Source organism: Rhinolophus hipposideros (assembly GCF_964194185.1).
Source record: "Rhinolophus hipposideros genome assembly, chromosome: X".
NCBI lineage: Eukaryota > Metazoa > Chordata > Mammalia > Chiroptera > Rhinolophidae > Rhinolophus > Rhinolophus hipposideros.
Window position 1 is genome coordinate 84,063,711 of NC_138046.1, and position 12,334 is coordinate 84,076,044.

Here is a 12,334-nt window from a genome sequence, read left to right on the forward strand (position 1 = left end):
CCTTCCATCACACAGCAAGAAGATGGCCATTTATGAACCAGAAAGTGGGTTCTAATCCGACACTGAATCTACCAGCACCTTGATCTTGGACTTCCCAGTCTCCAGAACTGGAAAAAATAAATTTTTGTTTATTAGCCACCCAGTCTATGGCGTTTTTGTTTTAGCAGCTTGAACAGTCTAAGACAAGGTCATAAAAGAAATAAAAAATAGCTTCATGATTTATTTAAAATTCAAAATGCCTGTTTATGCATTGCACCACTGTATCTTCAACTACAAGGAAAACACTTTTAAATTGTCTTTCCCATTAATAATTGGTTCAACCAAAGCTTTCATCTAATGTGTCTAATGTGACGATCTTTAAATCTAATTTCCATATCTGAGCCTCCAATATTTGCTTTGCAATGTTGCACCAGTTTTCAAAACCAGAGATTCTAAAAGTCTTCAAAAAATTCTAGGGGCGGCCGGATTGCTCAGTTGGTTAGAGCGCGAGCTCTCCACAACAAGGTTGTTGGTTCAATTCCCACATGGGATGGTGGGCAACTAAAGATTGAAAACGGCAACTGGACTTGGAGCTGAGCTGAGCCTTCCACCACTAGACTGAAGGACAACGACTTGGAGCTGATGGGCCCTGGGGAAAAACACGGTTCCCCAATATTCCCCAATAAAAATTAAAAATAAAATTCTAATAACCCCTTGGTGTACTTCACTGCAATGTCCATGGGTCTGCTTTTACTGTGTAGTAATTTACTGGCAAAGCTTGCTGCCTGCGCACTAGCAGTCCTCATCTCAGGGCTCAGGGCAGAGTTACTCTTGGTGCAGGCTTGAAGCCCCTCCTGGGAGCAGAGCTCGGCACACGTGGCACACCCCTAGAGCTGGCCCTCAAGAAGTGTGTTGGTGTTAGCTACCTAGTTTGGCACCTGGGGGATCATTCTGCTAGTTTTTATTCCATGTGAGTGTAAATCCTGTTTTGCTTCTGTGATTCAAATTATGCAAAGAACCGTTGATTACCTTCCTCCATTACATGGATCTTAGAGACACCAGCTGCTGTTAAATCCACACCAGTGGTATAGTGGAGTGGTGACCCGTATCACCAGGAACTCCAGCTTGGATACACACTACCTATGTGACCTTGAGCAAGTGATTTAAAGTCTACCTCAGCTTCCCTATCCATAATTGGGGATAGTACTGGTACCTAACTCATACTGTTGCTGTCAGGATTGAGTGAGTTCATGCATGTAAAGAGCTTAGAACAGTGCTTAGCACATAGTAAATTCTCAGATAATGTTGTCCTTTTGTCTTTTATTTTCCCTGTCCCTGTACTTTCAAGTCTGTTTTGGAGCAAGGCTGTTCATCATGTAATATTTTCCCATTTCCCCCCTTTTTCCTCATGTATTTTGTAGTCCACCTTAGACCTCATTTTTCAACTCCACAGTCATATGTACATACACACAGAGAGATGAATTGGAAAAGAGCCCGCTGAAGTATTGAGTGGTGGTCAGCAGAGATTTTCTGCCTGTTTGAATGTTTACAGTAGGAATGCATTTACTATTGCCTGTGTAATTAAAAATAAATGTTTTGGTGCCAGCCCGGTGACTCAGGTGGTAGGAGCACCGTGCTCCTAACGCCGACGTCGCCAGTTTGGTTTCCACATTGGCCACTGAGCTGCACCCTCTACAGCTAAGATTGTGAACAAGGGCTCTCCCTGGAGCTGGGCTGCTGAGAGCAGCTGGCGTGTGCTGCCAGTAGCGGCCGGTGGCTAGTGTGAGTGGCTGGCAGCCGCTGTGAGCTGCCGTGAGCAGCCGACCTACAACCGGTGACCGACTGCCTCAGCCGGGAGAAGCACAAGGCTCATAATACCAGCATGGTCCCGGGAACTGTGTCCTACACAAGTAGACCGAGAAACAACGGCTTGAACTGGAGTGGGGGCGGGGGGAGGCAGAAGAAGGGGGAAAATAAATAAATAAATAAATAAATAAATAAATAAGTGTTTTGGGGTGGCAGGTTAGCTCAGTTGGTTAGAGCGTGGTGCTAATAACACCAAGGTTGCTGGTTTGATCCCGCATGGGCCACTGTGAGCTGTGCCCTCCTTAAAAAAAAAGAAAAAAGAAATGATGAACGTCTAAGTAGTACCTTGTCTTGTACACCTGAAACGAATAAATTTAAAAAAAAAGAAAAAAAAAGTGAAACTTATAAACACATTCCCTACAAGATCTCACAATCAGAAACTGGAAGGAGTATTTTTTGAGTAGCAAAAGTCTTTCACAACCTGCTCCTATTATGAAAAACAAATGTTTACAACTGTTAAGCTGAGGTGGGATGGGGGGAATGTTTCCAGGGCAGCCTCGTACTATGGCAGCCAGTTCAGATCATGCACTGACGATGTGAGAGACACGCACATTTCCAGGGCAGCCTCCCATCCACAGCAGTGCCGAGAGCTCTTCTGTCAGCAAATCTAACTGCCTCGATTCAGCCCCCCTGACAGCTTTGCCTTTCCCATTATCCTATAGCACCCCCACCCCACCTCCCAAGAACACTGGGGAGGAACTTCTAGGGTTAAATGCCACCTCCTGTGGAGCCTGTCCTGACACACCCACTGAACAAGTTTGAATTAATTGTGGCTCCCTTTGTTTCCACACGTGTTGCTTAAACCTCTAGGAAGCATTTAGTTTGTCCTTTCTCAGCCTTGTTATTGTGTACAGAACTTTGCCTCTCTCATTAGATTGTGCGTATCCTCCTTAAGGATACACACACCTTCTCTTATTCATGTCTGGAGAACCCACCCCACTCCCCACCTGTCGTCCACCCCGTCCATCATAAATGCCTAGGATATGTTATTGAGAGGGTGCCCTGACCTGGCCCCACCATAATAGGGCATTTGCACTTTATTCCTTCTGCCCTGTTCCGGGCCAGCTCTTGTTATTCAGGTCTCAGCTCATATTACCTTCTTCAAGAGGCCTTCCTTAACTACCCTACCTAAAATAGACTATGTTCCACCCCAATCTTTCTCATAACCTGTTTTATTTTCCTCATAGAGCTCAGTGCAATCTGAAATTCTCTTATTTGGTTCATTTATTGTTTGTCTCCCTCACTGGAATGTGAATCACAGGAAAGCAGGGAACTTTTGTTTACCCTTGAATCCCTAGTGCCTAGAACAGTGCCCAGTATATAATAGGTGCTCAATAAATATGTGAATGAAACTATATTTGTTTACTGACTGCTCCCCCAGTGGAATGTCAGCTGCATGAAGGCCAGGAACTTATCTGTGTTACTGCTACATCCTCAGCACCTAGCACCATGCCTGGTGCATAGTAGATGCTCAACAAAGAATTGTTGGGTGAGTTACTGTTCCACACACACCTTAACTCAACGTAATCCAAACTGAACTTAGTCTCTTCTCCCCTACCAAACCTTTTCCTCTGTAGCCTGGCTCAGTCAATGGCACTACTATCCACTCTGACACCCAACCCAGAAATGAACCCACACTCCTTTAATTCGTTCACCCACTATTTTCAATTAGTCCCCAAGCCCTGCCTATTCAACCTCCGGAATATCCCACTTAATCTGATCCTTTTCTACCCCTGCTGCTACTATCTTGACTCAGGCTTCATTTCTTTTTTTTTTCATGACTAATTGCAACAGCCTCTTCCCTCTTGCCTTTTTTTTTTTTGAAAATTTCAAGAATTTGCATGTCATCTTTGTGCAGGGGGCATGCTAGTCTTCTGTCTTCCCAATTTTAATGTATGTGCTGCCAAAGTGAGCGCCCTCCTGCCTCCTTGGGAAGCTAAGAAAGTTTAAGCTGCAGGGCCCATCACTTGCCATGTGGTCACATGGTCATGTTTTTTTTTTTTTTTTTTTTTTTTTTGCTGTTAATTGTATCATTTTAATTTGTTGACATGAAACGTGGCCAATGGCAATTGAGTTCTCCATGCCCGTTTCTGGAAAATGTTTATCTTCGAATTAATGAAGCACACACGTGAAAGCACCGACATTATATATACTTCCAGTGTCCCAGCGACCTCCACAGTCCTTCTGAAACCAGGCTACACTTCAAAATCACTTCGAAACCTGCTTTAGGCTGTCCAAGTATTCAGAAACTCAAGGGGCTGGGGAGAAGGGCTAGAGGTGTATTTATTTAGGAAACGCTTCCCGACTGATTCTATAATTGGGAACTACTGTGAGATACACAAACATGATCACATTGCAACTACAAACTGAAAACCAAACCTCAAAGGCAGTTTTGTAACTTTATTTGACGATCAGCAGTCAGTTCTCATCCACATTAACTGTCTGTAGATTTTTGAAAGTGGTGACAGGTACGTAGGTAACCAATGTATAGAGCTTATTTGGTGAATCTTCATCCTCATTACGCTTCCTGGACAACCGCACCCGGATGCGGTATGGGACATTCCTTATTCCTTTGGCCCAGACAGCTTTGTTGAGTCTGGTGTCAATGCGCACATCTGGTGTTCCCATCTCCTTCATGGCAAATTTCCGGATCTCTTTGAGTGCCCGTGGGGCACGCTTCTTGAAACCCACTCCATGGATGCGCTTGTGAATGTTGATGGTGTACTCCCTGGTCACCACCTCGTCGTTGATGGCAGAACGGCCCTTCTTTTTCTCGCCACCCTTCTTTGCGGGAGCCATCCTGCCGGGCCCAAGTAGAAAAGAAGCTGGTCATGTTTTATAGTTTGTAAAATACATTTAAACCACAATTGGTTAAAACTGTTGTCCCTTCCCACTGAGTTTCCTTGGTCACATTTTCCCTTGTAATAGATGGTGTTGGAGCTGCCTCAGACATACTTGAAATCCAGCTAAATGGAAGTTGATGTGGGGGATACATTTAGTTTGGGGTCAGCGGGACATCTGTGTGATCTCTATCACTTCTATTTGTAGCTACCATGTTCCCCCGAATATAAGCCCCAGTTAAGATCGTCAGGCAGACACATTTAGTACGTTATGATGATGTTCCAGAAGATGACATGACTGTATTTGAATAAATGTAGATGGTTGTACATGAAAAAATAAGACATCCCCTGCAAAAATGCCCTAATGTGTCTTTTGGAGCAGAAATTAATATAAGACCCGGTCTTATTTTCTGGGAAACACGGTATTACCCAGGTATAGGAATTGCTTCTAGAAATACTCTTACCGTCTACCTTTGAATCTAATTTTGTGTTCACAACTCTATATTCTTTTCATAAAGAAGTCCCACCTCATAAACTGTATAAGCTTCCGATTCCACTAAACCTGGATTTTCCTCTAAGACACAAATGTGACTCAGTTGCTCTTGCTCTTTCTTGTTATTGCCTACAGGATAAAATCTAATATTCAAATTCTTTTTGCAAATATGTTCCCATGTGCCTCCATCCACGCATTTGTACATGTTGATCCTTTTAGCTACAGTTAGTGAACTTTTATGTATCCTCCAAGTCTCCCTGAAATCTTCCTTGACAGCAGCAGCAGCTGCTGAGGCACTTTCTTAGCCTTATTTTGCAAAAGGTATCTGTGTGCTTACTGGACGTTGTATTCCAATTGTTGACTTGCAAGCTTGTCTGATGCATTGGCTGGCAATTTCTCATCGCAAAGTCCCTCTTTCCATCATTGTGTCCCCGGGGCCTAAACCACCATCACTTAGGAAACTGCTGTGCAAAACACCCGTCTTCTTTTTTAAAGCGGTAGGACCCTTTAAGAAAATGAGATCGTAAGAGCATTCCTAGAGAATATTCTAAAATGCCTGAGAAAACCAGCGCCATCTTGAAGCAGGTGTGCAAAGTTCCCTTCACTCAGCCTCTTCTCCCACCCCCTCAGGCTGGAGTCAGAAAATCGGGGGATGTGTGCAGGGAAATCTTTGACCTGTATCTGAACTGAAGTAGTAGGGTCAGATACGAGAGTTCCGAGGAAGCTGACAGAAGCTTTAAGGAGGAACGAGGGACCAAGGACAGAACGTGGGTGTGGGAGAGGGTGTAAGATTCAACTTCCTGGCTCTAAAATGCCAGTCGTCCCTATGCCCGTGTCTTCCTTTTGGGGATAATACAGCTTCCCTTACAGGATGAAGAATACGCGACTCGGGGACCCTTTGAAAGAGCTTAGCCCGCGAAGGAGCTCACTGAACGGGAGCCGCCGTGAATACTCCGCCTCTGCCTGGCCGGAGCCCGAGCCCACCGCCACCTCTTCATTTTGCAGTTTGCAGTCACAATGTTTCACCTCGTCTCACAGGAGGAGAGGCTGGGAGGAGTGTTTGGTAGTGGTGGTGGTGCTGTGGTGCTAGTGGAGGTAGGGCTTAACTCCCTGCTTGCCTGGAGGAGGGGGAAGGGTGGGAAGGTTCTGGCCCCACTCAAAATGGAGCCAAGTGACCGCCTCGTCTAAGATGGCGGCTCCCCTTCCTCTGGGCTCAAGGTACTCAGCGTCCATTGGGCACCTACAGTAGACGAGCTGGTCCAAAGGTAGCTAGTCCCGCCCCGCTGTCTCAAGGCGGTGCCCCGCCCTATGACGTCTCGCGGGAGCCGGCAGACCCTCCCTTCCCCGCCTCTGCCGCGGGGCCTTGACTGGGCTAGCCCTCATAAGATGGCGGTCGGGTAGCCTCCTCGATGCAGCTCCGCCACTCTCAATATGGTAGCTGTTTACCCCGTATTTCTCCTCCCCTCTCCGCCTCAACTTCCTCGTTGTTTTGAATAAACTTTATTGACTACTCCGAATTGCCTACCACCGCTACCGGGCTTCTCCCGGCGACTTTCCGGGCCATTTCTCTCCGATCTGGCCGCTGGTTCGTCTCCGTCCTCGTTGGTTTGTTCGCGGCTAGCTCTTGCCGGCCTAGCGACAACGACGCTCGCCCAGTCTCCGGACAACCGCCGGACTAGGCCTGAGCCGCGGTCTCCAGTAGGCCCTAACGGCCGGCCCGGGGCAGAGCTGTGAAGAAAGCTGCCCGGAAGCACAGCCTGGCGGCCAGGGCCGCACGACCCAGCGGGTGGTCCGAGGGGCCGGCAAGCTAGGGTCGCGGCGTTGCCGTGACGATCCCAGAATTCGGCGCGCGCCTCCAGAACTGCCGGCCGAGCCTCCGCTGAGGGAGGCGCCGAGCCGCTCCTCAGCGAGCCCGGCCGCCGGCGCGTCGGTCGGACTGAGCTCCGCGGGCGGGAGGAATCCCTGCAGCTTTGCGGATGCGGAGATCCCCCTAGGACCGAGAACCGAAGACATTCTTGTCGGTTTGGGGGCGTGAGGAGGTTCCTGTCAGTTTGGGAAGCGTGAAGAGATTCTCGTAAGTTTCGGGGCTGCGAGACTATTCCTGTCAGTTTCGAGATGTACTAGGAGATCCCGTTCAGTTTGGGGGGACAGGGGAGCCCTCGTCAGTTTGAGGGGGTTGGGAGGAGATGCCTGCCAGTTTCCGAGCGGAGGGAAGAAAACAAATCCTTCCTCAGTGAGCGTAAAGAAATTGTAGTCAGTTTAGGGGCTTTGTAGCGATCCTTTTTAGTTTCAGGGGTGCGGTGAGAACCCGGTCATGTTTGAAGTAGAGGACGAGCTGATGAGTTTTGCAGTTGAGATTTATTTCAGTTGTTGGGGATGATGAGGCTCCCGCCTGCTCTGGGGTAGAATGATTGGGAGAGTTCTCAGAACACGACGCTAGAACTGTGATTTGAGTTGGGCGCCTCTGCCTTGTTCATGAAGGCACCGAGGTAATTTGCGAGTAATCCGAGCCCACATCTAGGGATCCCTCGTCTCTCTCCAGTTGCTTCTATTTGGGGGGAGAGAAAGGGGCTTTTGCTGAGCTCCCCCAGTCTCATTCTTGAGGCTTAGGGCTGGTGTCATAATAGAGAGCGCCCTGAGAAGCAAGGTTTCTAGCAAAGAAAGGGTGCAATGAGGGATTTAAAAAGCTTCCTTAAAGGCGTCAGATATTTCCCTGAAGCCCGGAAAGAAGTTCTCACTGACTCGGGGGGCCAAGGAAGGTGTGTGTGGGGGAAGCCTCGACGGCAGAGCTTCGTTCTTTATTTGTTAAAGCAATTCTGGAGGCGGGTGGACTTTCTCCGATTGCCCCCTACAGTCGCACCAGCTGTGTTGCATCACGGCCGTGGTAACTCCCCATTTGTGAACTGTGGGTTGGTACCCTGGGGCATCTGATTCACTATAAAAAGTGTTGTTTGTGCCCAGCTTTCATCCAGAAAGGACGCGTGCTGCCACCTCCCGCTCCTCTTAACGCTCTGAGACTGAACCGCGGCAGAACACTTCAAGGCCAGGCGAAGATGGCCTCGGTGCCGGTGTATTGCCTCTGCCGGCTGCCTTACGATGTGACCCGCTTCATGATCGAGTGTGACATGTGCCAGGACTGGTTTCACGGCAGGTAAGGAAGGCAGGCCAGGTGGCACAGGGTGCCGTGGCCAGGTGGTCACTTGCTTCTTTCTCGCTTTGTTTTAGGTTCCCACAGAAACTTTCCCCGCCTTGCTCCCTGAGAATGAACTCCAGCCCACCACCCAGACCCAGGTTCCTCCATCCCTTCTTGCAGACTAGGGCCTAGCTGACACTGGCTTCTGGTTTCTCCATATTTTTCTCATTTCCCATATGTATTTTTTTTCACCCTTCTTTTGATTTTTTAAAAAATTTTATAAAGTATCTTCTTTCCAGCCACAAAGTATCATTTTTGTATTCTAGCTATTTTGTTTTGTCTCAGACCCTGGCTTTGGAGAAAACTTTGTTATAATTTTGAGATAGTTAAAATATAGCGAAAATGGATTTGAGTTGTTGCCTTGTGGCTTACTATCTCAGTGACCTTGGGCAAGTTGCTGCCTCTCTGAGCCTCATTGTCTTCACCAATAAAATGTATCTAACATGGCCTTCCTGATTATTGAAAGCATTTTGCATGCATTCAGTAAATGGAGGCAGAAATGCAGTAATATTTTATTTCTATAGTGTTTATCTGCAGAACCATCCAACTAACTGGAATCAGGCAGACGAGATATTGGGTAAAACAACAGGAATAAAATCATTAATGAATTCCCTCCAGTTTACCATGTGTGCACATAAGCACCTGTCATCCAGGATTCCAGAGAGGTTAGTGTATGGACTAAAACTGTAATATTATCCCATTATTGGGACTTAAATCCCAGCTATGGAAAGAAAAACATGAGAGGGATTTGTACACTGGAGTACAACGAAACAGTATATGGCACCCTCCTCCTGTTGCATGTTGTTAGATTCTAGAATTTTCAGTTGTCACTAGTCCCTTCCAAAGGAACTCTTCCTGTTATCACACCCAGGACCAAACTAAAGGTGCTGGTGCTGCTAAAATTCTGCTCTTAGCAGAGACTGCCTCATGCAGAACATCCACATTCATGTTCAACTGATTGTTATTGGGTATTCACTGTGTACCAGGTGCAGAATTCTGTTTACTGCTTCATGTTATTTCAGGGGGGCACAGACCTAGAGGGTGGGGCCTTTTCCTTTCCCCTGGAAATAAGTGGGGATTCAGATGTTTTTCAGGATTCCCGGTATTTTTGTTAGTCAGTCCTCTGCCTAAGATTCTTTTGGTGGTTCCCCTATGAATAAAATTCAGTGGTCTTTGTGTGACAGACAAGATCTTTTGTGATCTACGTGTCTCATTTCTCACCATTCCTCTTCCCTTGTTCTTTATGTCCCAGCAAGACTGAACTCTTATAGTTCTGGGAAAATTTTATACTCCTTTGTGGCTCTTTGTCTTTGCACATGCTATTCCCACTAATTTCCTTCCTTTTACAACTCACAGCATACCTCTGCTGTAAAAGGCCGTCCTTTGGCTTCCCATTGCACTTTCTGTATATCCTTATTGAAAGTCATTATTTCATCATATCATAGTTCTAAATACACCTGTGTCACTTATTAGCCAGCGAGCTACCTGAAGACAGAGATGTCATCTTTTCATTTTTGGTATCCCCAGAACCTAGGGTACATTTTAAAATTAAATTTATTGAAGTAACATTGGTTAATAACGTTATATAAATTTCATCTATACAGCATTATAATTCAATATCTGTATACTCTATTGTGCGCTCATCATCAAAAGTCTAGTTTCCTTCCGTTACCACGTATTTGATCTTCTTTACCCAATTTGCCCTTCCCGCACACCCCCCTTACATTTTTGAATGAGTAAGTGAATGAGTCTTTTTGAAAAAAGCTATTCCTGTGGCCCTTACTTTGGATTGTGTGGGTAGTGTGTAGGTTCAAACCTGGAAAGTGAACACCTACCCACAGCATACAAACCCTAACTCCACAGTCCAGGAACAGGAAACAGGAACAAATAGTTCCTCAGTGCTTACTTACTGCTGTGTTTCCCCAAAAATAAGACATAGCTGGACCATCAGCTCTAATGCGTCTTTTGGAACAAAAATTAATATAAGACCTGGTCTGATATTATATTGTATTGTATTGTATTATATTATATACTCAGTCTTATATTAAAATAAGACCGGGTCTTATTTTAATTTTTGCTCCAAAAGACATTAGAGCTGACGGTCCAGCTACGTCTTATTTTCGGGGAAACGCGGTATGTCCCAGGCCCCACGATAGGACTTTGCATACATTTTCTCAATCTACACCCAACCCTGAAAGGTAGATATTTCTTTTTAAAATAATGTTTTAAATTTTTCCTGATTATATAGGTGAGACATGCTCATTGTAGAAAATATGGAAAAAAAATACGGAAGGAAATAAAAACCACCTATGCGTCTACTCTATCCAGCAGATTAACTCCCGTTGTTTGACTTAGAATATAAACATATTTTTACAACGTGGCATTGTATTATACATACCATTTTATAACCTGACTTTCATTCCTACTTGACGCTATAATGTATTTTACCAGGTTGTTACATATTCATCTAAACCTGATTTCTGATCTCCCATCCTACATATGTGTCCTCAGTTATTTGGTCATTTCCTCTGTGGTTGGATGCTTACGTTAGTTCTACTTTTTTTATCCCCCCCTTCTTCTGCCTCCCCGGCTCCCACTCCGGTTCAAGACGATGTTTCTCGGTCTAGTTGTGTAGGACACAGTTCCCGGGCCCATGCTGGTATTATGGGCCTTGTGCTGCCCCGGCTGAGGCAGTCAGTCGCCGGTCGTCAGTCGGCCGCTCACGGCAGCACACGGTAGCTCCCGGCAGCACAGTAGCCCACAGCCGCTCACACCGGCTGCCGGCCGCTCCTGGCAGCACACAGCAGCGGGCGCCAACCTCAGGCTGCTCACGGCAGCCCAGCTCCAGGGAGAGGCGTTGTTCACAGTCTTAGCTGTAGAGGGCGCAGCTCACTGGCCCATGTGGGAATCGAACTGGCGACCTCGGCGTTAGGAGCTCCTGAGCCACTGGGCCAGCCCATTTCTACTTTTTTATATTATAAGTAATATTGTGATGTGAGGGAAACTAGGGGTTCTGGAAATGTTTTGCATTTTGACATGGGTGCTGATTACAATGAAAAGAACGTGGTGGTGAACATCTTTGCACAGTAGAGACATTTAAAAGGAACACCACTGAGGCCTTTAAGAATTCCAAATTTGCAAATATGGAAATAGGTTTATGGGCCAAGCCCTTCCTTCATCACATTTCTGTGGTGAGTCTTGTGTTGCTGTGCACACTGACACAAGTTAACTGCCTTAATTTGTTTTTTCTATGAAAGAGACCAAGTTTTATCTCTTCTCATGCTTCTCCGTATGGGCTGCCAGGGAACAAGGAGGCCGGCTGGGTGGGTGGCTGCTCTTGCTTACTCAGTGCATCGTGTTCTCTCTTTCTCTGTCTCTGTCTCTCTGTCTCTCTCTCTCTCTCTCTGTCTCTCTCTCTCTCTCTCTCTCTCTCTCTCTCTCTCTCTCTCTCTCTCTCTCTCTCACACACACACACACACACACACACACACACAGTGCTCTTTTTAAGTTTGTGCTTCAGCCCGCTTGAAAATGACTACATGTGGTGGACTTGCCATGGGTGCTCACAAGAGTTAAGCCCACACAACTAGGTGATGTAAATCTAGTCACATCTCTGATGACTTCCATAGGCCAGGTTTCTTAAAGTCCAGTTAGGGGTTAATAATTACAGGTTACTTCCTGGAAAGGTTATAGCAAGGAAAGCCATTTTGCTGGTGAGAATCTGGAATTCATGGAGATTAAGTTAAACTTCTTTCTGAGTCTAGGTTTGAATTTAGAATTATCTGGCTCCAGAGCCTAGGTTCCCAAAAGTGGGAAAAATATGGTATAGCTCCATTCCTCCTACTTGGAAAGGGCTGGGATTTGCAAAATACTTTGATTTGTAGAGCAGTGGTTCTCAAACTTTAGCATGCTTCAGTATCACTTGGAAAACCTATTAAAAGACAAGATAGACTCCACCTGCAG

At 46.1% G+C, this 12,334-nt stretch overlaps 2 protein-coding genes across 4 annotated transcripts in view; one reads left to right on the plus strand and one right to left on the minus strand.

Annotated features, from left to right (window-relative positions):
• Window positions 1-4,212: 4,212 nt before the first annotated feature.
• On the minus strand, window positions 4,213-6,298 carry LOC308494251 (large ribosomal subunit protein eL31-like). The gene is made up of 2 exons (XM_081041811.1): window positions 5,516-6,298; window positions 4,213-4,645 (listed from the first exon to the last, which is right to left on the minus strand). The coding sequence occupies exon 2, from the start codon at window positions 4,642-4,644 to the stop codon at window positions 4,264-4,266; it is 381 nt and encodes a 126-aa protein (XP_080897937.1). The 5' UTR covers window position 4,645; window positions 5,516-6,298; the 3' UTR covers window positions 4,213-4,263.
• A 249-nt stretch (window positions 6,299-6,547) lies between these two features.
• PHF8 (PHD finger protein 8) overlaps window positions 6,548-12,334 on the plus strand; it is a 126,925-nt gene continuing 121,138 nt past the window's right edge. For 2 of the 3 annotated variants that reach the window (XM_081041808.1, XM_081041810.1), the window contains exons 1-2: window positions 6,662-7,252; window positions 8,140-8,329. In XM_081041808.1, the coding sequence (XP_080897934.1) occupies window positions 8,232-8,329 (98 nt within the window). In that variant the 5' untranslated portion in view covers window positions 6,662-7,252; window positions 8,140-8,231. Of the gene's footprint in view, window positions 7,253-8,139; window positions 8,330-12,334 lie in introns of all 3 variants that reach the window. The other variant, XM_081041809.1, reaches the window with a different exon arrangement.